General features: G+C 39.7%; 1 protein-coding gene across 1 annotated transcript; it reads right to left on the reverse strand.

The window, feature by feature from the left end:
• Positions 1–865: 865 nt before the first annotated feature.
• Positions 866–22,245, reverse strand: sv2ba (synaptic vesicle glycoprotein 2Ba). The gene is made up of 12 exons (XM_015007773.2): positions 21,270–22,245; positions 13,797–13,977; positions 11,104–11,255; positions 9,893–10,026; positions 7,083–7,172; positions 6,362–6,475; positions 6,117–6,205; positions 5,619–5,783; positions 5,382–5,515; positions 5,087–5,287; positions 4,746–4,905; positions 866–2,178 (listed from the first exon to the last, which is right to left on the reverse strand). The coding sequence occupies exons 1-12, from the start codon at positions 21,751–21,753 to the stop codon at positions 1,995–1,997; spliced, it is 2,088 nt and encodes a 695-aa protein (XP_014863259.2). The 5' UTR covers positions 21,754–22,245; the 3' UTR covers positions 866–1,994.
• Between the last annotated feature and the right edge of the window lie 456 nt (positions 22,246–22,701).

The raw sequence follows: 22,701 nt of genomic DNA on the forward strand, positions 1-22,701 counted from the left end.
GTATACATTTTCTTTTGTGTTTTCCTTAAACATAAGCAAACTAACCGGCTGCTTAAAGACCTGGGGCTACTATGGAGCCCCCAGGTGGAACAGATTTTTTTTTTTTGTAATGATTTTTTGTTTTTATATTATATTAACAAAAACACTATTTCTTTATAAAGTTGTGCTTTTTTGTTACAATAATATATATCTGATCATGTATAAATCATTCATTCAATTCAAGAAAACATTCAATCAATTATTCATCATCATTCAAAAAGAAAAACAAAATTGCTCTTGGGCGCCCCCTTGTGACCGGTAAGATGAGCAGCCGTGCAATGTGCGGTGTTCATCCAAACCTCCACAACACCGGTGACAGAGAAGTAAGCAAAAGAATGTTGGAAAAAACAAAAAAAAAAACTTGTCCTTCAGGGACAGAGAAAAGAAAGAGGAAGAATAGAAAAAAGCCAAGACAAAGGTATGTTTGCTTGTGTCTTAATAATGTACAAGTCTATCAATAAGATTTAATAGAAATATGTTTCTATCCAGTTCAAGCTAAACATTTATGCTAGCAAATTTGTGTTAAACTGATTTTTAACTCCAAATGAATTGATTCTCGTTGGCCCTAAGATTTTTTTGACTTAGGGTAATATTTGACAACAGTAATTAGTTTCTGTATGCTTTGCAAAAGAAATACTTATCTGTGGTGATCTCTCTGCCTCTAGCAAACAGAGGCTGGTAAAGAAAAACCACTTCTTAGGCCGTAAATTAACGTTCAACCATATTTGTCTCCTTTTGAAGGTTGAACCAAGCAGACAAAAAAATGTTTCATTGCTGAAGGTTGTAACCTGCGCTGTTTGCATCTTTGAAGAAGAAAGAAGCCGTATCACATCCGTCAGCTTTATTCAAGTCATGATACAACTACTATGGTACAGCTAATTTACACCGGTCTATATGTACAACAGCAAATACAGTAACGGTATTGAGTCTCAGTAAATTTACAGACATGCCGATAACATCCAGAATCACACACACTCTCTCTCTCACACACGCACACACAAACTCGCGCATAAATCAATCATGCCGAGTACATACAATGCTCCAAAAAAAAAAATCTTGACACACGTTGTCAGAAATGTAGCAAAGTTCTGCAAATCAGTTCTTCATCAGAGCATTGAAAGGAGAGTGTCATATGAAAACGTCTAGTCTTACAGTTTTGCATTGCTCTCTCCCTTTGGAAAAAGACAAAAAAGAAAAAGAAAACAGACAGTTCCTTACACTTTTTCATGGCAAGATGTGACAGATAAAGACCCTAATGCTACATGTTACAATACAGTTTAAAACACTACAATGGGGAACAAACAGGACACATCAGAGACACAGAACCTGGTCGAGTTGCATCCGGATCTTTCGGGAAACCAGAGGAGAGCTAGAATCGTTTTTAGAAAATGAGATCTACTTTTCATAAATTGATTTTACCTAAAGAGAACAAACTGGGCAACACAAACTACAGACACCACGAGGTTGCTCCGAACAAACATTGGGTGAATGTTCAAGGTGTTTGGTTGTTTTTTTATTGATTTTTTTTTTTATCTTCAAAATTAGAGCAATATTGCTACGGAGACTTAGCAGCGAGTCTCGTCGTTTTCAAGTTATCACTAAAAGTCCTCTCTCTTTCATCAAGAGGGAATGAAACCAAAGCACAACATGGTAATGTGATCTCTACACAACCATTCAAACACAGACACATTGTTTTAATCTTTTACACCAACTTCAGACAGAACGGGTGTGTGTGCGAACGGAGAGCGAGGGAGACAAAGACAGGACTGACATGATGTGACAGAAAAACGCTGGGCAGCCTGAGGAGCTTTCCCATAGCGGAGAGCAACCGCAGGTCGATGTAGGCCACCATACAAGTTTCTTTAACTATTTCAAAAACAAGTAACCACATAAATACAAATCGCACAGTTTGCCGTTTGTGTCTGGGGATCTGAAGCAGCAGAAAGTTTGGCTTTTCAAGAGAGGATTTTCTCCTGTGTCTCAGGCAGCTTCAGGGCCACCAGGCCTCCACAGACGAGGGCGGCGAAGGCCAGGAAGATGGGGATGATTTTTGTGATGCCGATGAAGGCTGCAAAGATGAAGCTGGCAACGATGGCTGCGAACTTGCAGATCCCGTTTAGGATGCCGAACGCTGTCCCTCTGTGCAGTGAGAAAAAGTGCAGGTTTAAGCTCGACGGTTGGCTACAACGTGTCGAACAAGGATGCGCTGCACAAAATGCATATTGTTGCGGAGCTTAGATGTGAATTAACATTTTTTTGCAAATCAAAATTTGAACCGTAAAGTATGCAGGTAGCATTTAGCCCTCCTACATCAGCACCGCAATTAGCCAAAATATTCAGTGTCAATTTTGCAATCTGATTTTTCTACATTTTATTACTCTAAAATTGTACGAGTAGGGCACCCATAGTCAAAAACAAATGATGTGACATACAGTTAATCCACAGTATCCACAGTTGGAATATTTTTATAGTAATATGCTGCACTATATCTCTTTACCAGCTTTGTACATCTGGAAACTAAAGGTCTGGACTTTGACTAGGTCATTCGAAAATATCACTAATCTTTAGTCTGATCCATTCCAATAAAATCGCTCAGTTTAATTTCGACTTAAATTAATTAAGTTTAATTTCGTGGTCCTTCTAGAAGACGGACATCTACCTGATAGTCAAATGCGTTGCAGCCTCTGACTGGTTTGCCTTAGATTTAGCTCAGTTCATTTTTCCTCCTGGTCTGTCCAGTTTGTCGGCCACTGCTAGAGAAAGACGTCTGCACAGTGTGATGCTGCCACCAGATACCAGTGTATTAGAGAGTTTGTGCAGTTTGTGAAAAGTGGAAGACACCAGATGGAGTGATTAATGCTTTAGATTTTCATTTGAGTCATTTTTCTTCCATTCTGTTGGTTTATTGCATAAAATCCATATAAAATACATTTAATTTTGAAGTGGAAACGTCGCAAAATGTGAAGTTCTGGGGGCAAGGCTTTAGGAGTCCAAAATCCACTAATAAACGCAAACGTCGACAATGAGATGGGAAAACCAATCTTTTAGACTTATTTGCGCTCACACATTTGTGCTTCTACTGAATGAAAAGCCTTTGAGGGTGCAACAGACGCCATTAATGTCTACATCATTATCTGGGATAATGAGTTTTGGCTGGAGCAGCTGGAGAGCACACTGACAAGTTTCAGTCATTAGACTAATTTATGTTTTAAGAGGGTGAAACAGCGGAGGTTTTAGTTCTCCTCGTGGCTCCCTTAAATCTCTCAATTAGGACATAACATGGCTTGTGAAAGAAATGGGACTTTGCTCGGCACACAGTGCCCTGCAAAAGTATTTATGCTCCATGAACTTTTGTCACCTCACCACTACAAACCTCCATGTTTTCTATTCCAAGTTTACGAGCCATACCAACACAAAGTAGCAGATTACTGTGAAGTGAAAGTAAAGAGGTACCGTATTTTCCGCACTATAAGGCGCACCTTCAATGAATGGCCTATTTTAGGACTTTTTTCATACATTAGGCGCACCGCATTATAAGGCGCATAGAATAGACGCTTCATACTCTATTATTACACATCCACATTAATAAAGAAATGGTCCCCGAGTACTTTATATAGTAGGCTGGCCCAGTCGTTGTTTCACTCACGGTGTTGGTGTTGCGATATTGTGCCCAATTGCTTTCTGGGTAACACAGACCAACCGACACGCTGCCGCTGCAGTCTCTGTCTCTCTTCCCCTGCCCCTCCCCCCCTTTAAATGTATTATCAAACTTTATTAACAAACCAGTGTTCTGACAACTATCCCAGCATGCACCGCGCACTACTTCTTCTACGGGGAAAAAGAAGTTGGCGGCTGCTTACCGTAGTGGACCAACTACGTAAGCAGCCTACTGCATGTCTGTGTAAACATGACGTCTTTCATTTCGATCTGAGTTAATTAGCGTAGCATTTCTGCCGGATTTTCACAACATATCAGCCACGACAATGGACAGGGGAACCAACAAGTTCATGTCATCTTTTTTGGACGACATCAAGGTGTTTGAGCCACTGGATGCCTCCAACATTGTGCGCGTCACAGCTAAAAGCTACCGATAGATGAGGAAAACAGCAGATCCTCACACCCTCAGCATAAATATAGCTGTGGACAAGATCACTGATGCCTATTGTTCTTGCAAGGCTGGGTAAGTCGGCATTCATGGTTTTGATGGTCCACAATGTACATTAGCATATGTTTACTACTGTAGCTTGTGTTTGTGAGACGGTCACGCACGTGGTAGCTGCACTGTGACCTAAAATGGGCATTAGCCAATGAAACGCGGCCCCTGTGGTAAGGTCCTTGCTGGACCTGTTGTGGCTCAATATTGGTCCATATATAAGGCGCACCGGATTATAAGGCGCACTGTCGGCTTTTGAGGAAATTGAAGGTTTTTAGGTGCGTCTTATAGTGCGGAAAATACGGTACATGCTTTTTATTTTATATTTTTTACCAATGAACATCTGAAGGGTGGGATGTGCTTTTGCACAGATGAATGGTGACGTAAAGCTTAAACAAAATACCAATAACAAAATAACAATTTTATATAATACTGCCCCTTTAATTCCACGGTGTGATGCACTCCTCTTCCACTTGTGACAAAATTCACCTTAAACAGGCATATGAAGGTCATTTTCTGTTGGATCTGTTAAAGAACCAGAAATGAACTATACCTTTTAGAAGAGGGGTAGAGCTCCACAGAAATGACTTCCAGCCCATTCCAGGCGGCCACACTGACAGCATAAAAGAGACACTGCCAACAGATTACTGCTCCTTGACTGAAGCTCAGGAGCAGCAGGAAAGTACAGGCTGAGGATGCCAGCATAGAACCACCTGGGAGAAAAAAAGAGACAAATAATCACTGAGCTAATTGCTGCAAAATTCGACTTTTGTTCTGTTTCTTTAACGAATTTGCAGCCTTGGACACCATTGTGTCGTCAATAAACACCCAGATGCAGACACTAAGGAGGACGGTTAATGGTCATCTGCTCTGATGTTCTGCTAAACATGTCACCTATTATTCGGATCCTTCCTATCTTGTCCATGAAAAGTGCCGAGATGATGTTGCCAGGCAGCACAGCCAAGCTTCCCAGGAAGCTGACCAGATAGATTACTATGTCGTTCTCCTCCTGGAAGTTTAGATGACAGCCTTTCTTTGGATGGAGGAAGGTGGTGTTCTCCATTCGACAGTTTTTGAACTTTTCCTGCCACAGGTCTGGACAGAAAACACACACTGTTTGACACGAGACAAAAACCCCCAAAGGTATTACTTTGAGTAAAGATAACGCTACGTCAGGCTGTGGCAGCACCTGTGTTGTAGAAGACTGTGTTTTTGATCGTGCAGTTCTCAAAGAATGTGTTGGTCGACCTGATGTCCTCAAAGTAGCAGTTCTCAAAGAGCGAATCCTCAAACTTGACGGATTTAATCTCGATGTTTGCAAATCTTCAAAAAAACAACAACAAAAAAACAGAGAGAAAGAAATGGCAAAAAGCTGAATCTTAACTTTGCGGATCTCTGGGTTTATGAAGAACAGTGATAAACATACTTGTCATGGATGTACTCTCCCTCGCGGTGGACTTGGTTGACGAGGGAAAAATTAAAGTGGAATCGCTCCACGCGTTCCCGATGAAACACTCGGACCTTAGACTCGTACTCCTCGTACTGCATGTACTTTATCATGTCAGGGAACCACACTCCCAATCCATGGTAGCTATCACACACACAGAAAAGAAATGTCACACCTAAACACCTAAGTCATTTATGTACCTGAACTGAAAATCTCAGAAAGGCATGAACCTGTCATTGGTCTCTGTCATACCAGTGACAGGAAGAAATGTTCAGTTTAATCCAACAACGTAAATATGTAAATCAAAAGTTAAGGTTCAATTTTTTAAAGTATTCCTCTTATCAGACTTTGAAGGGTTAAAAAAAAAATTACAGATTGTACATTTTTATTTTATATTTTTGTGCTGACACTATGAAGCCAGCCCTCAAGGTGACCATGTGATGCGAATTTCAAACCGGTCCTAAGCTGTTATTCTACCTGAAAGCCATGCAGAACCACACGATGACCAGGAAAAGGCCCTGCAGCCTGAGCTCTGGAGCAGATAAAGACATCACATTGGCCATCACCTTCAGGAAAGAGACACAGAACATTAAGCCAGTCATCGAGTCGTGCTTTTCATACGGTTGTTTTTATGTCGGGATAAAAACAACCGAAAGCAAAGCAAAAGTTTCTGTTTGACCTTTTCACATCTATTGAATTGTAAAACAGAGAGGTTTTGAAACCTGCTGCAGCATGGTCATTTTTCGAACCGTCCAGCGCTGAAAGGCGGTTCCAGTGTCACTCTGGATCTCTATGAATTCGTCCTCCTGGGTTTGTGGAGTTTTAATATTCGTCACCTGCAATAAAGAGACGCAGAATGTGTTTTTATTTCTCTCAATGATTGCTTTCGTTCTTAGACCTCCGACTAGGTGAATAAACCTGGAATGATTGGCGGGGAAGTGGGGGGCGGGAGTTATTCCATCAGACCGTCAATTCCCGAAACAACACATGCAAAAAAAAAAAAAAAAAACACTTGTAAAAGTGTATGTGGGGTCAGTGCCACCCACTGGACCCACACAGAGTAAAAGCCTTGTGGGGTCTAAATGACCTTTTGTCTTAAGACCGGTGGAAGGTTACAAAAAAAAAGTCATCATTCTATGTTACTGTTATGCACATGTTTGTGTTGGTCTAAGTAATTAAAATACATTTAAAACACAGAGAGAAGTTACCTAGGATGTAATGTGAGGTAATGTAAAAATATTCAAGGGTGCTTTTGCAAAGCACTATAACCCAACGGAAAGGAGTTATCAGACACCATTCCACCGAAGAATGAGGCGCTTGATTAGTACTTTCTCTCAAGACCTGATGATAAAGATGTAACCGGCTTCTTCTTTCATTATCCTTTTAAATTAGTGGTGAAATGTGTTTGGCCAGCCATGCGTGTTGGTGTGAATGAAGGCTTACAGTGAAGACTCGCTCTGGCTCCCCCTTGGCCTTCCAGTTGGTGTCGTGAACCTGTCGCAAGATCATCCATGCCTCATCGTGCCTGGCGTTCTGGAATCCACAAACACATAGACTGAAAAATGCCTCTTTAGGTTTCAAGGTCGCTGGTGGAAACCACAAATTGCGTAGTGAATGTGTAGTTTAAATTCCACACACAGTCTACTAAGCATAATGTGGCTGCATGCTGATGACTCATCTGTGCAAGATGTGGATGCTTTACATATACCGCTAACCCCAAAGCTATTTAAAACCCAGGCAGACTTAGGTTTAAAGCAATCTTTTAGTTTTAGCATTATTTTATTTTTTGGACTGGAAATGATGTTAATGCTTTGGAGTGACACAGATAAAAGTACCGACCTGAATCTGTGAAGCAAAATGAGAAATTAAGGTAAAAGCAAGGAGGCCTCCCAATCTTAAAGATCTGTTGTCAACAAAGATAAGTCATCAAAATGCCAGTGGAAACATGGAAATAGTTGCTGAATGTTAGGCTCATATAAGCAGTTGCATGTTATAAAACGTTAAAATAGATTAAAATATAAAAATAGGCTAAAAAAAAAACCCTGTTCAGAATAATTCACATAATACATTTCAATGTAAAGAACAATATTATGGGATATTGCTGTGTTGATACAGATGTGGTAGTATAAGCTAATGTGCTAAGGTACCAGAAGCTACTAGTATGCTTCCGTAGCAGTAGTTATTCCTGGTCATGTTAGGAAACTTTTAGCTAAATTTGTCAGGATATAGATATGTTAAATAATAATGGCATGTATATTTGTTTGTGCATGTTATGATATTAATAAGTTCTGGATATACTATAAGTCTTATACAGATTAAAGTTTGGGTCAAGGGTAATAGGACTGGCCACAGGTTTTCAAGGAGCCATTTTGGGTTTGTTGTGATATTGTGATATATATATATATATATATGTATAAATCGTTTTGCTGTTGTGATTCAGATACATATAATTGAATATTGTACAAAAATTAATTAAGTCGAATGTTGTCATTTTGGATTTGTTACGAGCTCACAGTAACACCAGATGTATTTGTTGGCTTTATTCAATATTGGGTGCTTTGGTGCCACGGCTCTAAATAGATGTGAAACAATTGATTAAACCAGATGTTGGTTGTTTAATATGTCATGGCAGAACGAACCCTGCAGCCAAGCGATGCAGCAGCTTTCTACATCCGCCTCTTTACTAATATTTTTCAGGGTTACCGTTCCTACCCCAACTCCAGATGGAGAGGGACAAAACCAGCAATTTGAAGAATGGTTTGTTTGCTGTAATACTAACAAAGAATTGTGTGTTGATCACTGACAAGAGTATAAATGATCTGATCTCTGAGCCGATTAACTATCCATCTTGCCATGTGACACCGTGCTCCATCACAGTTGGAGAAAAGGCACTATTCATCACCAAATTGCTCAAACATTATTGGGCAGCGTTGCTCCTGGAGGAAGTTTTGAGCCCATTCTTTATTTACGGCAGTGTTTCTTGGCAAAATTGTGAGCCCACCCCAATGGAAAACAGCCAACCCTACAGATAAATGGTCTCAGAAGACCTTAGTTCTTGATAAGTGTTCACCTTTTCATCTAAGGATGCTCCTCGTTCCCGATACTCCCAAGCAGTTTAAAAAGGTTTTAATCAAAGAAAATGGGGTTATCACACTCCTCTGTAGTCCAGTCCTGGTACTTCTTGCAGAAAACAAGTCTATCCTTGATGTTTTTGAGAGAAGTGCCTCTAGAGAAGTGCTTAGCAGACAATCCTAGAACTTGCTCTACTTTCTTGGGTGCCTTAGAGATTTTGATTCTCCTTTAAGTTATGGATAATGCTTAATTCAGGTGCAATTTTGCGTGCAGGAATATCCGTGAAGATCCCTTGACACAGGGTGATTATGAAAAGACGTACTTTCTCTTACTGACCATGGTTGAAGAATGATTTCACCCTATTCTGTTCTCGTTAATACTTTCCCCTAAGATTGTAATAACGTGAACAGTTGTTTTCTGTGCTAAAATTTATAACAGGTTTCAAAGGTTTTACACATGGATGGCCTTGGCCATCGGTAGACTCAATCATTGGTATATTTTTACTTATAAGGCTATAGTAGGACGTCTTCCTTCGTATGTGTTGACCTACATAAATAAAAAGTCCAAAGTACGATATTCTCTTCATTTTTATTCTTGGTGCCTAACGTCCAATCTGAAGTTGGAAAGAAATATTTTCAGTGTTCTGCTCCGTCTTCTTGGAACCAGTTTCAGAAATACATGAACCTAAAAGGGCTGTTGTTACTAAATATTTTTACAGATGTTCTTACTGATTTTGAGAAGGAATCAGCTGTCGGTGAATATTTTGACCGAGGAATCTTTTAGCTAATTTATTTATGATGTTGTCAACTTTTTCTGCTTTGCTGTAAATGATCTGTAAACTCTGTGTGATCCTCCCAGTTTTGGCCAGGCTTCTCTTGCAAAAGAGATTTTTAATTTCAATGGGATTTTAAGTTTTAATAATAATGCAAAGAAGACTGTGTGATTAATTATTTTACATTAATATTCATGACCTTTTTTATTTTTTTATCTCACCGCTCTTTGAGAAAAACTAGACCCTAATTGCCACCATAAAACCAAAACCTTCAGTGATTGTAAAGAATGAGATTCTTTACAGCCCTACAGTTGCTAAAAGTGTACAGTAAAAGCTTTTAGCAATGACAGTTCATTCCTAAGAATGAACTGTCATTGATTCTTTCGATCATCTGGCCCTGGGATCTGACCTCCAGCAGGAAACGTGGACTCTCGGGCATGAACACGACTCCGATGAGTGCAGCCAGCGCCGGGAAGAGACACACAAACATAAACAGTCTCCAGCTGTGTATCTGAAACTGGGTTCCAATGGCGAAGCCCCAGCCTGACAAAAACAAAAAACAAACAAAAAAACAAAGTTACAGCAAGTTAAAATTTCATAAAGATATCAGCTCCGATTAGACAAAAACTGCTAGGATTGTTGTTCAGAAGGGAGGGCAGTGTTAGCTTGTGGGGTTAGAGAACAGCCTTGAAGGAGCCTCATAGTCGGCCATTTTGACCAGAGCAAACTTAACTGAACTTCTCCCACTGGATGAAATGAAAACTAACCTAGTGGAACTGTGCTATGATAGTTACTGCCTGCAAAGTATGTCAGTGATTTGAGTTCACACTACATAATATTTTTATCTCTGTTAGTTGCAAAATTGTTTCAGCAAACTAATGAAGGAGCCACATAATTCCGAACAGTCGGCCATTTTGACCTGACCAAACTTCACTAAACTTCTCCCACTGGATGAAATATATACTGACCTAGTGGAACTCTGTTATAATGTTGGTACTGTTAGCTTATAAAGTACGCAAAAGTATGTTAATGACTTTAATTTAGCACTAGAAAACCTTTATTTTTTTCGTTGTTAGCTGCAAAATTGTTTGCGCTAGCTAGCTCTAGCTCTGTTCGACACATTCTTTGACCATATCAATGGTTATAAGCTAAATGTAGGCCAAAGGGGGAAAAAAAGATATATAATCCTGCTGTTTTCTTACGGTTTGGTTCAACATTATTATTTGGTTCAGCTGTGCTAAACTGTTTCATTTTGGAGTTGTACAGAGGAGTACAACATTATCAGGGATAGGTACAGAAAAAGAAGATAGATAATGGAAACATGTTTGAGGCTTTATTTCTTGCCTAATTTTTATCAGAAGCTGTGTATTTCCTTTGTTCCTTCCTTCCTGAAACAACCACTATTTATCAAATCATTGCTCCAAAAGCTCCTCCATATGAGTCGTATTTTTAGCGTCAACATTAAGCTCCTGCATTTCAGTCATGGAGACTGGAAGGCACATTCGCTGTGAATTCTATTTTGGTTCAACGTTCTTGTGCCTTTTACAGCTACTCCACATCTTAATTTGTGTGTCAACAAAATGCGAACGTGTTTATTTATGGGAGCCTTGACAACGTTACCATAGTGAGGGATGATTCCCCAGGCGGTGAAGGAGGCGTACAGGCCTCCCAGCATCCAGAACATGCAGAGCCAGCTCAAATGTTCTCCACGCTTATCCATCTGCAGGAACTCGGTGAAGTAGGTGTACACGATCGGGATGGATCCACCAATTCTGCAGCAGGAAAGATATTTTCCTCTTCAAACCACAGTACCAAATTACACATTGACAATTATGGTTCGTATTTACTCATAGATTTAGTTTTAGTTTAAGGAGACATGTAGACAACTCTCTACTTTAATGTTGATTCACAAACTGATTTTTTTTTTTGTGCAATTTAAAGAAGTAGAAAGAGGAATAAAATAAGTAAAATCTCATTTATTTAGGAATTTTTATTCAATTCCAGCAGGAACCCCCAACCCCCAAAATCTAACATCGTGACACTAATTCTGTTATTTATAGCACCAATTCACAATACATGTCTTCTCAAGGTACTTTGCACAAAAAAGTGAAATCAAAAGTCATACAAAACTGATTTCAGGTCAATTATATATATATTCCACATTGATTCTAGTTATCAAACAATGCCGCCAAGTTCAGTTTTTTTTAAAAATCCAAATTGGGTAAAAAAAATTTCCAATCACTCATGTAATACCAATGCAGAAGAACTCGGGTTTTAAAGTCGACATGAAAGAGTACAACAGTGTATTTCTCTAATCAGTCCAGATTAGAACTATAACTAATCCGGATTAGAAACATTATAGTTTGAATCTAAAAGCATGTCACTCTGTTTCAGTCCTTTAGTGTGATGTTTGCATCATTTCTTTCACCTATTTTTTTAGTTCTCAGTTTAAACTTTGTAATAAATGTTCAGATTATGCACTCGCAGCTGACAAAGATTCACATGAGTAGGTCAAACATTTGTAGAGAACTGGTGCACTTATTTTAAACTCTTTTTCCGCAGCTAGCATAGAAAGCACACTTGAGAAGTGCAGAGCTTTTATTGCACAATAAAGGCTTTATAGGCAGCAGCAGGAAATGAGCACTAAAAGTGAAATCAAAAACCAATGCAGAACTGTCGTCCCTTATCTTAATTTGCACAGCAAAAGAACTTCTCTGTTGGGGTAAATAAACAAGAGATCTCCTTGGGCGTAGCTTGCAGCTAGAATCTCTTTGAGGTGGCATCAACAGTAGGGGAACGTGGTGTGTGCCAGCATGCGACAGCATTAGAAGCTTCTTGTAACGACACGCTCCGCTACAAAATAAGCTGAGAGTGTCTTCACAACATTGTGGTGCTGTGATCGTCTGTCTGGGGAAAGGCTAAATAAGGAATAAAGTCAAAATTGATGATGAAGGCATACAGAAGAACTTTTGTTAATCTCCTCCCTGGTTAAAGGGGCAGTGTTACGTAAAACCAACTTTTTTCAAAACGCCTGGTCGGACCTAGCTCTGTCTTCAAGGACAAAGCTAATTTTTGGAGCTGCAGTTATGAAATTTCCTCTGCTACAATTCACCCATTCAGCTCCTTCAGACTAGCCAACAGCAATTAGCAAGTTAAATTTATTTTAAGTCATGTTTGACACATGTAGCATTATAATTACTGAAGGTAACATAGTTACTTGATTGTGCTATAAAAATGACACTCTGTTTCTGGAAATACATAAAACTGCTTCTTCAAGACGTGCAAAAAGTCTCAAATTAAACGAATCTGCTTATGCAGAAAAATCCAATCTTTAATTTGAGCAGATGACCTTAGTCTGGAAAAGATTGGCATGCTAGTGGACACCTAGTCTCCAAAAGAAACATCAGTTTCTACAGGTCAATTGGGTTTGTTTGACGTCTGTGATGTTGGAAAAAGCATTTGTTTGTCCTACCATCACAAACGTCATCATGTAGTTTTTGCCACACTGTGTGGGGGACTGGATTGTGCAGTGGTCAGTTGTGGGTCATTTACCAAACACTGGGAACCTTCACTTGCCATCTCAGTCATACACCCAAGTCCAGTTAGGACCTCAACTAATAATTATTTTGGTTATCAATTAATCTATTGATTATTCTGATGGTTATTCGATTAATCTGATTTTAAAAGTCGGTACATTCTGTGAGACTTTATTTACATAATATTATTAATGCATTAAAAGATGCAAATAAACCAATACACATTGTAAAGGTCAAATGGTAAAAATGCCACTTGAGGAGTGAACATTTTCAAATCTCCTATACATCCAAAACAAATATATTGTTTGTACAGTTATGGCTTAATTATTGCTCTGAATGTTCTTTCAGCAAATAACATTTTTTGAGTCTGTATACTCTAACTTAACAATCGATTACTAAATTAGGTTACAGTTATTTTCATCACGATTAATTTGATTAATCGTTTTATCTCTAAATCCAATAGAAAACCTGAAGAAAAGAGGGGATGGGAGAGGACTCTGGATCTCAACTCTTTTACGAGGCACAACTCTTGTACCTTTCCTTTCATACTTTCTTCCTGGTAAAAAACAACAACAAAAAAAACAACAACAACAGCTTCTAATGGATGTTTTTACAGTTGCATAACTTCTTAAAATGTCACCCATCTTATTTTCAAAGGTGTTCCCTTTAAGCAGATTATTCACAGTAAAGGTCAGTTATTATAAAAACCCAGTCAAGCTGTGCTGCAAAGACAAATGCATATTTGGAAAAAATAAATAAATAAATAAGGCGTCTCACCCGAAGCCGGAGCAGAACCTCAGAAAGAGGAAGAAGCCGTATCCCTGAGCGAAGCAGGACAGGAAGGAGAAGACCAGGTCGATGGTCAGGACGTAGATGAGACACTTCCTCCTCCCCATCTTGTCACACAGACCGCCCCACACCAAGGCACCCACCATCATGGACACATACACAAGCAGGCCTGCAAAATGCACACAGAGACGCACAATTACTAAAGCAGCAGTGACCAAAGAACCATTTTGGGCAGATCTTGGTTGCAATTCAGTAACGGTTCAAGTCTGGGTTGTTTGGTGCTGATACACATTTAAAAACAATGTTACAGTAACAATTTCATTGATGCCTCACCTTTCAAATAAAGCTACAGGCAATTTAGCATCTTACCATGGAAAATGTAAGGTGCAACACACGGATTCATTCAGGATTTTGCTTTGAATTTAATTTATTTTAATAGTAAAAAGCGACAACGAACATCCAGTGATTTTATACTAATATGCAGACACAGGCGTGGCCGTTTAATACACTTGGCAAAATAAACCCAGAGAGAGCTGTACCCTGTTAACAGAAAAATCTACAAACGAATAAAAAAAAAATAGGACATGTTTTTTTGTTTTTTAATCTGGCAAACTTGCAAGACCTGTTTTAAGTTCTAAATCTACATTGATTTCACTTATCTACAGAAATCTGACTGCTTTGTTTGTTTGATTAAAATGTTCAATAAATCAATCAAGTTCATTTGTATAGTGCATTTCAGCAAAAAACTGTTTAAAGTACCTTAGATCTTAAAATTACAGAAATAAAAAATCATAAAAACAATATACAGTCACCAATTAAGAAGCCAGCATTTTATCTACTTATAGTTTCAAAAAAAAAAAAAAAGACAAAAAAAAATAAAACTTGCAGTACTGCCATGCCAAAAGGTTTGGATACCACTGCACTGAAGTCTCTAAAACAGCAGCTGCACCACCAGGGGGCTCCCTTCACCCTCATATGAACAGAAAGTGCAGAGTAATCAGCAGCTTTCATGCTTTATTTCAGAGTGATCCATGCTTTTTATTCTGAGTCCATTCAGCTCCGGATGTTTCTGTAACATTCATTAAGACGTACAAAGCAAATGCACTCAAACTGGCGATCTGACGGACAGAAAGGTTCATGGTGTTCAGAGAACCTGCACCTTTTGCACTTATGTGACTAGTGTTGGTCTAGCTGTCATTGTACAGCACCTTTTTGAAATACAAAGACTTCCTGAGTCGTGGCGTTCTTTAAGCCTCCATTTCTACTGTCAGAAGGCCACCGTGCAGACAGAGTTAAACGTCTTTTTATTTTACTTTCTTTCTATATTCTTGTCAATTCTCAATCATCTTTGGTCAACTACTCCTCTTGAGGCTTTAGACCCGTACTTCCTGCCTGCCAGCCCTGTGTTTTTACTACACAGTCCTAATTACTGAGGGCGTAAGCGGCTTAACGGCACGTGGAGCCATAGTGTGCGTCGTGCACCTTCCCCATGGATTACCAAAGCGTGCAGATGCTTCATTCCGCTCCCCGCGCATCCCATTCAGCAAGATCATTCATCATATCGCCTATTAACGTTGGCAATTTGATACTTTAGACTAAATGTGTCAAACTGAAGGTTCGGGGGCCAAAATCTGGGCCGCTATAGCTTTTTATGTGGCCCTACAGGCTCCATGACGGATGCATAAAGATAGCAGTTGTTTTCTTAAATATTATTTTATCAATCAAATCAAAGTGATTCTGCGACAGACTGGCAACCTGCCCAGGGTGGAACCCGCTTCTCGCCCAGAACGTTAGTTGGAGATGGGCACCAGCAACCCTCCTGACCCCACTAAGGGAAATGGGTATATAGAAAATGGATGGATGGATGGATGGATGGATCAAAGTGATTTTTTTATCTGTTCACTGCTAAAACACAGCAATAGCTGCGTTTCCATTAACGTTATAAATGCATAAATTGGAATAATGAAAATAAATTAGCTTCATTTGAAAAAAACACACCTTTTTTGGCTGCATTGAAATTATTGTATTTTCCAAAACTGCAATGGAAACACATTTTTTGCATCACAAGAGTTGCGCCTTCAACAACTGGATGATACTACTGGTGGAACTGGTGGAAGGATGACGGCGTGGCATTTCTAAATGACGTATCATGTGAACAAACTTATTCACGTGTGAGGTTAGTTGTTATTCTTGCTTAATGGAAACACTGCAATTGGGAATTTTTTTTTTTTTTTGACAATAGAACATTGACAAAGTTTGATTGTCCTCCTCTTTTTCGCGATTCAGTGATCTTGGAGAGTCATGCAAAATCAACAGATGCTCACTTTTTCTTTGTTTATTGCAAATTTTCTGTAACAATTTTTAAAACATTGGTGTTGATGCGAACTCCCACCTGCAGGTGGCAGTATTTCTTACTTCTACTACACCGCTACTTCTGCCTCAGAAGATGTCAAGATATAGTCAGTACAGCGAATGACAAAAAGTCATGTCTACAGTCAAATATTGTAAAATTGGTTGCAGATATTTCTAAATTGGCTTCACAACAATCAGTGATTATAATTGCGAGAAAAAAAAATCACAATAACGATTGTGAAATGTTAGGGCAACTGATCAGTGTTGACAGATGTTGAATATAGTTTAATTTTAAATAGTACTTATCGAATCCAGACACAGCTATTTATTAATATTTTAACAGTTTGTGACCAGTTTATAGTGGCACAGCCGGCCCTTTGAGAACATTCATCATGTGGTCCAATATGAAAATGAGTTTAACGCCCAACTTTAGAGTGTGTGTGTGTGTGTGTGTGTGTGTGTGTGTGTGTGTGTGTGTGTGTGTGTGTGTGCACGCGTGTGTATGTATACATGTATGTACAGGTTGAGAGGATGGAACTGTGTCCTTCAGGTGGAGAATCAGGATCTATTCCAACTACATTACTTTTGAAAAAGTCTTCTTTAATATATTGAAGCTGCCAAATACCTTCAGGGTGAAGGAGAATTCATCGTTTCTCCGCCGCGTTAGAAGTGAAAGCGATATAACTCCATCTGCCACACGCAGAAGATGAAATATTGTATCCATGAATAGATACAAATTTAGACGATAAACCACACGGCTTACAGTGAGTCATGAAAACAGTAACCTTGTAAGCAGAACTTAGTCACCCAAGACAGATTAGATATCGCTATAAATTGCTTCATATCAAATCATTCGATCATATTTTTCACTGTTTGAGTAATGGCTTTCCCAGCGATGATGCTTTCCTAGTTTCCGTTCTTTGTGTGAGCGAGTCAAAGACAAAGGGAACAGCTTTGCCAGTTGGTCAAAGTGCTGATTGCACAAAGTGACAAAGTCAACAATTAGCAGAAAAATATTTAGGATTTGGAAGGGAAATGTTCCAAGTACAGATGAGAAATGTTCTGTTTTAGCTTTGACATGTCGGTAACCCAGCTGGCTGATCAAACTGTTTTCAAATAATTCACAAATGTTTAAGGTTTTTAAAATAACAAGTGAAAGGAAAATACATGGTTTTCAGGAAAATGATGCACTTTTAAATGTTTTTTAAAATTTAAAGTCTGAAAAGTGTAACTTGCTGAAAACCTGTTCACCTCCTCGCCTGTGGTGGTGCTGCAACAGGAACTACTGAAGGAAATGACACAAAAACTTCTGAAGAAGACACCTAGCACAACTTCCTTCTTCTCAAAATGTAAACAAAACTGGAGTAGCATCAGATTTTAGTAGTTGTAGAATTTCTCTTTTGTCTGGTAAAAAAAAAAAAAAAAGCACGAGTCATTTCTCCCTGTAGTGTGAGACTCACGTGTTTAATCTGGCTCTGTCGACCCAGAATGCCCTGCTCTTCAATGTGCTTCCTGCTTTTGGAGCGGTTTCTGGTCCGGTTGCATGCACGTATGCATTCGACCTGTGCCAGAGTTCACTTCAACCCAAACTGGGATCTAGTGTTTTAGGCGAACCAGAGTTCACTAATTTGGTCCACGTCAGAGTTTGTTTGCACATTCACACCTCCCAAAACGGACCGGACATTAGAGGTCGATTAAAGCAAATTAACAGGTCTGGTGTGAATGTATACACTTAATATATTTACTGTATAAGCTTAATTTGGTTACTTGTATCAAATTAACTCTTTTTTTTAAGTTGGACCACCTGTTTTCTCTATTTCAGTACAGGAACCTGGCAGCTGGATTTTCTAAAAGGTATCACACTAAGGGGGAATGGACACAAATTCCTGGCACGCTTTTCAGACTTTGCAAACCATTCACTAGCTCAACTTTTTAAAACCACATATCACTTTCACACATTCTTCTTCCTACATTTCCTCACTTCCATATTTTTAACTTTCTCCCCCCTCGTCCCGGTCTAAAATGTAATGTCAACCTCACTCTTTAGACAGTTGAAGAAAACCCAGAAGGTAAACACACAATCTCTAATAAAACACTTGGCAAACCTCCTTCCATCCCAGACTACAGGTGAAGATTAAACATATTTCCGCTCCCCATCTGTCCGGTGTGCCGAGCATGAGCCTGCATCCGGCAGCACCACTCTGCGGCCCTGCTTCATATTCTAAGCCAGCGATCATAGCTCTCCTCTTGCCCCGTACAAACAGATGCTGTGATTTCATTTTCGCCGGGGCCTCTTCCCCCGCTACCCCGCAGCCTGTCAGAGGCCCGACGCGTGTCTGACAGCTCTGCGGCGGGACGCGGCGGGGCGCCGGGCATCTCTGACTGCGGCAGCATGCTCCGCATTAGCTCCGGGAACACACGCTGAATACAATCAGCGGCCGATTCCTCATCAGCCTCTCGCCACGCCTCGTCCCAGGAGCCCGGTGTTAAGATGAAATGAGTGATGTGTAATCTGCTACATCGTCTCGCTACACGCCAGGTCCGGGAGATAAAGGTGAGGGGTTTTCATTTGCTGCTCAGCTATCCGAGCAGACAGTGAGGAGCAGATGTTTCTATGCTACGTTTTCCACAAAGCTGCATAGAGGTTGTTTTTTTTTTTTTTTTTTTTTTTTTTTTTTTAAGATTGTGTTTTGAAAGTTGCAACTGAATGGAGAGAAAATAAAGAGGGACGCATAATTAGAATCTTAAAGAAAGCAGCTGTGTGCTTAAATATTAATATATTAGTCTATCAAAGCAGTTTGTATCAGTTTGCTGCTAAATTATAGCTACCTTTCCATTGACATGATAATTGCGTAAATTGGAATTATGAAAATAAATTTGCTGAATGGGATCATACCAGTTTTGAAAAACAAAAAGCAAACGGTCATATCGAAACTAGTGTATTTTTGCAAAACTGCGATGGAAACACTTTTTTTTTTTTTTTGCGTCACACAAGTTGTATTCAACCACCGGATGTTACTGCTGACGGAGAAGACTCCGGAAGTGGCAGGATGATGGCGCAGCATGTTTATTTTTAATGACTTGTCGCCTCAACAAACTTTAATAACTTTAATTGAGTTTCATTGTTAATAGAAACACCGCAATATTGCAAAATGTTTGTTTGACATTAGTGGAATACCGACAGTTTTGCACACATTTGTAATGGAAACGCATCTAATTCACCAACTCCACTTTTTCTCAACTCTGCGGTAATTCACGCAAAATCAACAGATACCTGCACTTTTTCGTGCCAATACGTCGTTGTGCTTTTATTGCAAAATTTCCACAAAAATCGTCAGAACATTTTATTTAAGTGACTCCCTCCTTACCGTTTCTGTTACACCGCTGCTCGGTGTCTTCTTCAGAGGTTTTTTCCTTCAGTAGTTCTTGGTGCAGCGCCACCACAGGCGAGAAGGTGAAAATATAACCAACACAACGAGTAATAAAGTCACATTTACCATCATGTATAAGCACAAATACCGCAAAATTTTGTTGCAAATATTTTTAAGTAAGCAACAAATTAGCTAATTTTGTTGCTAATTTAGTTTGGCCCCCCTGAGACGGTCTCCTCCAGGTTCTTTTACAGACAGTAACTGTACCACATCCACGGCTCGACCAGGCTAATCTGGTTGTACACAATGAAGCATCTGACCACTGCAGGACACCGCGGTAATCATTATTTAAACCAAGCCTCCTCTCCTTAGGTGGAAGAGCAGCTTGGGGATATTTCAGTCTGATGATCGGCAGCCGTCAAAAGCCAAACATCTGTAGGATTTTTTAGTTTTATTTCCGCTAAACACCATCATCATTTCACCAACGAGTTCCACGTTCACCCACAGATGAGCGCAATTAGTAAATCTTGCGGATTATTTTAAAGTAGTGTTCTTTTTTTGTTTGTTTGTTTAAATGCTAGCATTTCACACTCCATTTGTTGCTAAATGTGTTGCTAATAAAAGATTAAACCCGTCAGAATGCCGGTGGGGACATTCTCACTTTAGGTTTTGAAGCAAGATGGAGCTGCCCTGCTTCGGCTTGTGCACTGATGAGCACTAATGAGGACATTTTGTGAAGGCGGCTGTAAAAAACCATAAAGTAAGTCTTCCCTGAGAGGATAGTAATGTGTCGCCTCTGATTGCTTGGTTAGAAATATATTCCTTGGCATTGTTGAAGAAGAAAATTGTATTGAATTTTCTCATCAGCTGTAGAGTTAAGGGGATTTTCTCTAGCGGTTCTTTTTGTTTGTTAATGTTGGATTGAGGAATTGCTGTTTTGGACAATTATTTCTTCTGATGTGCAAGTGGAAGGATTTTGGTCGTGCTTTTTTCTTTATTTACTTTCGGATAGTAGTTTTGGTGCGCAACTGTGGCAACGAGGTAATGAGCGAACCGTGAGCCGTTGATTAGTTAGCACCTCAAAACTCTCAAAACCAATACCTGAACAACGAATTGCTCTCTGCTTTCTAGTCAAATGACCAGAAAGAGGTTTAAAAAAGGTTAAGAAGCTTAGCAAGTTATTTTTTCTGAAAAACAAACAAAAAAACTGAATACCTTCACTTTCTTTTGTAATTTTGTTGCTTTGGTTGCTGCTGGCTGCTCATGCAGCTCCTCACCCTTCACTTCACCCAATGCAATTTAGCTCAGAACTCAATAGAGACTTGCCAAGTCCGATATTAACAAAAATATTGCATAAGAGTGATGCTGTTGACCTGGAAAAAAATCTCTGGATGCTGTAAATTTTGAAATATTATTGGCCAAACTGGTAAATTCAACTTCTCTGAAGGTGCAAAAATGGATAGAATCATATCTGTCACACATCGATCAGAGTCAATAAGAATATTTCACCTTCTGGTCTGTTTTATCGACAGGTGTTCCCCAAGGCTCCGTTCTGGGGCCTTTTTTATTTTCTCTACACAAAAACAGCCTCCCTTCAGTTTGTCCTGACATTCTTGGTTGTGCTTTGAAGCGACGCCGTTTGGCTGGAAAATGCATCACACTTCCCCTTCTGATAAATGTCGAGATTTCATATTTCACACTGACGCCCTCTGTGTCCCACCACTTTGCTTCTACTCACCCAAGAGTCCTTTGTCTGCGTTGGATATGCACATGTCCTTCTCAGCACTGGGCAAGACGAAGCCCACCACGAAGCCGTCCACGCCATCCGCCATCAGCGCCAGTCCCAGCACGAAGAAGAGCATCCACTGGAAGCGGCCATGGCCGCAGTCCTCCATGATGGTCTCGTACTGCTCCGGCAGGCTCTCCTCCTCCTCCTCCTGCTGCTGCGCGGCCAGACGGGCTTTCCTCTTGGCCTCCAGCCGGGCGGCCCGCCGCGCCTCCTTGATCTCGTCGGGGTGGGGGATGCCCTGGTACTCCCCCTCGTACATCTGATCGTCCTCATCGGCCCCCTCAGTGGCGTCGCTGGCGGCGTCCTCGTCCTGTTGATGGGGGTAGTCCGTCTGGTAAGGGTAGCCGTCCTGACCTCCTCCATCTTGAGTGTAAGTGTACTCTCCGCCCTCAGTCATCTGTTGGTTCACATTGTTGTGGTAGGGGTCGTCCATGGTTCCTGCCTGTGCAAACGGGACTCAGACTTGAAGGGTTTTGTGTGCTGCAGAAGCTCAAGTTCGTCAGCTACAATGGCATAATCTTCCTGCGGAGCCGTGAGTTTGTTTGTTTTTATTGTTTTTGTTTTCAGCTGTTTGAGGAAGCAGCAGATCTTCTGTGATTGTAGAGTCTCACTTCCAAGCAGTCACAAACTGTGTTGATTGACTGCTACCTGCTTTCTGGAGCACAGAGCTGCATGCTGAACCTGAAAAAAACACGGCAACATGTCTGTCAAGTCAACAGCAGAGACGGTAAAGCAGAAGCATTCCAGTGCAACAATTCACACTCACACATGTGTCAACGTAGATAGAAAAGAAGGAAATTTCTGCCAAGAAACTCTGAAATGTTGAGATTAATCTCAGGAATGTTCTGGAAAAAAACTTGGACATTTCTGAGTCTGAAATGTTGAAAATTTGGAAGAAAAATTTTCAGATATTATGAGATTAATCTCAGAAGTTTTCAAAAAAAAAAAAATCAAACTCAGAAAAATTGCAAAATTTCACAGTTTGTAAAAGAAAAAAAATTGAAATCTCCAATTTTTTTCTAGAAAGTTTCTGAGGTTAATCTAATAATTTCAGTTTTTTTTTTTTTTTTTTTTTTGCAAATCTTCAACTTTTCAAACTCAGAAACTTCCACATTTTTTCTAGAAAGTTTCTGAGACTTTTGGTGAAAATGTATTCCTCCTTTTTATTTATTTATTTATTTCGTACGTCTGCAAAGACCCTGATAAGCCATGGTAAAATAATTAGACACCACTACAGCAGCAATTTGCAAAAAACTACCTCAAACTCTGCGTGAAATATGAAACATACAAGACCTTTTCTTATTTCTTTTTTATTTATTTCTGTTTTCTACTTGCAGTTTAGCCACATTCATATCCCTCTTTTCTATGTTAAAAATATTTC

Source organism: Poecilia mexicana, unplaced genomic scaffold (assembly GCF_051168715.1).
Source record: "Poecilia mexicana isolate PSO_F unplaced genomic scaffold, ASM5116871v1 scaffold_3, whole genome shotgun sequence".
Taxonomy (NCBI): Eukaryota; Metazoa; Chordata; class Actinopteri; order Cyprinodontiformes; family Poeciliidae; genus Poecilia; species Poecilia mexicana.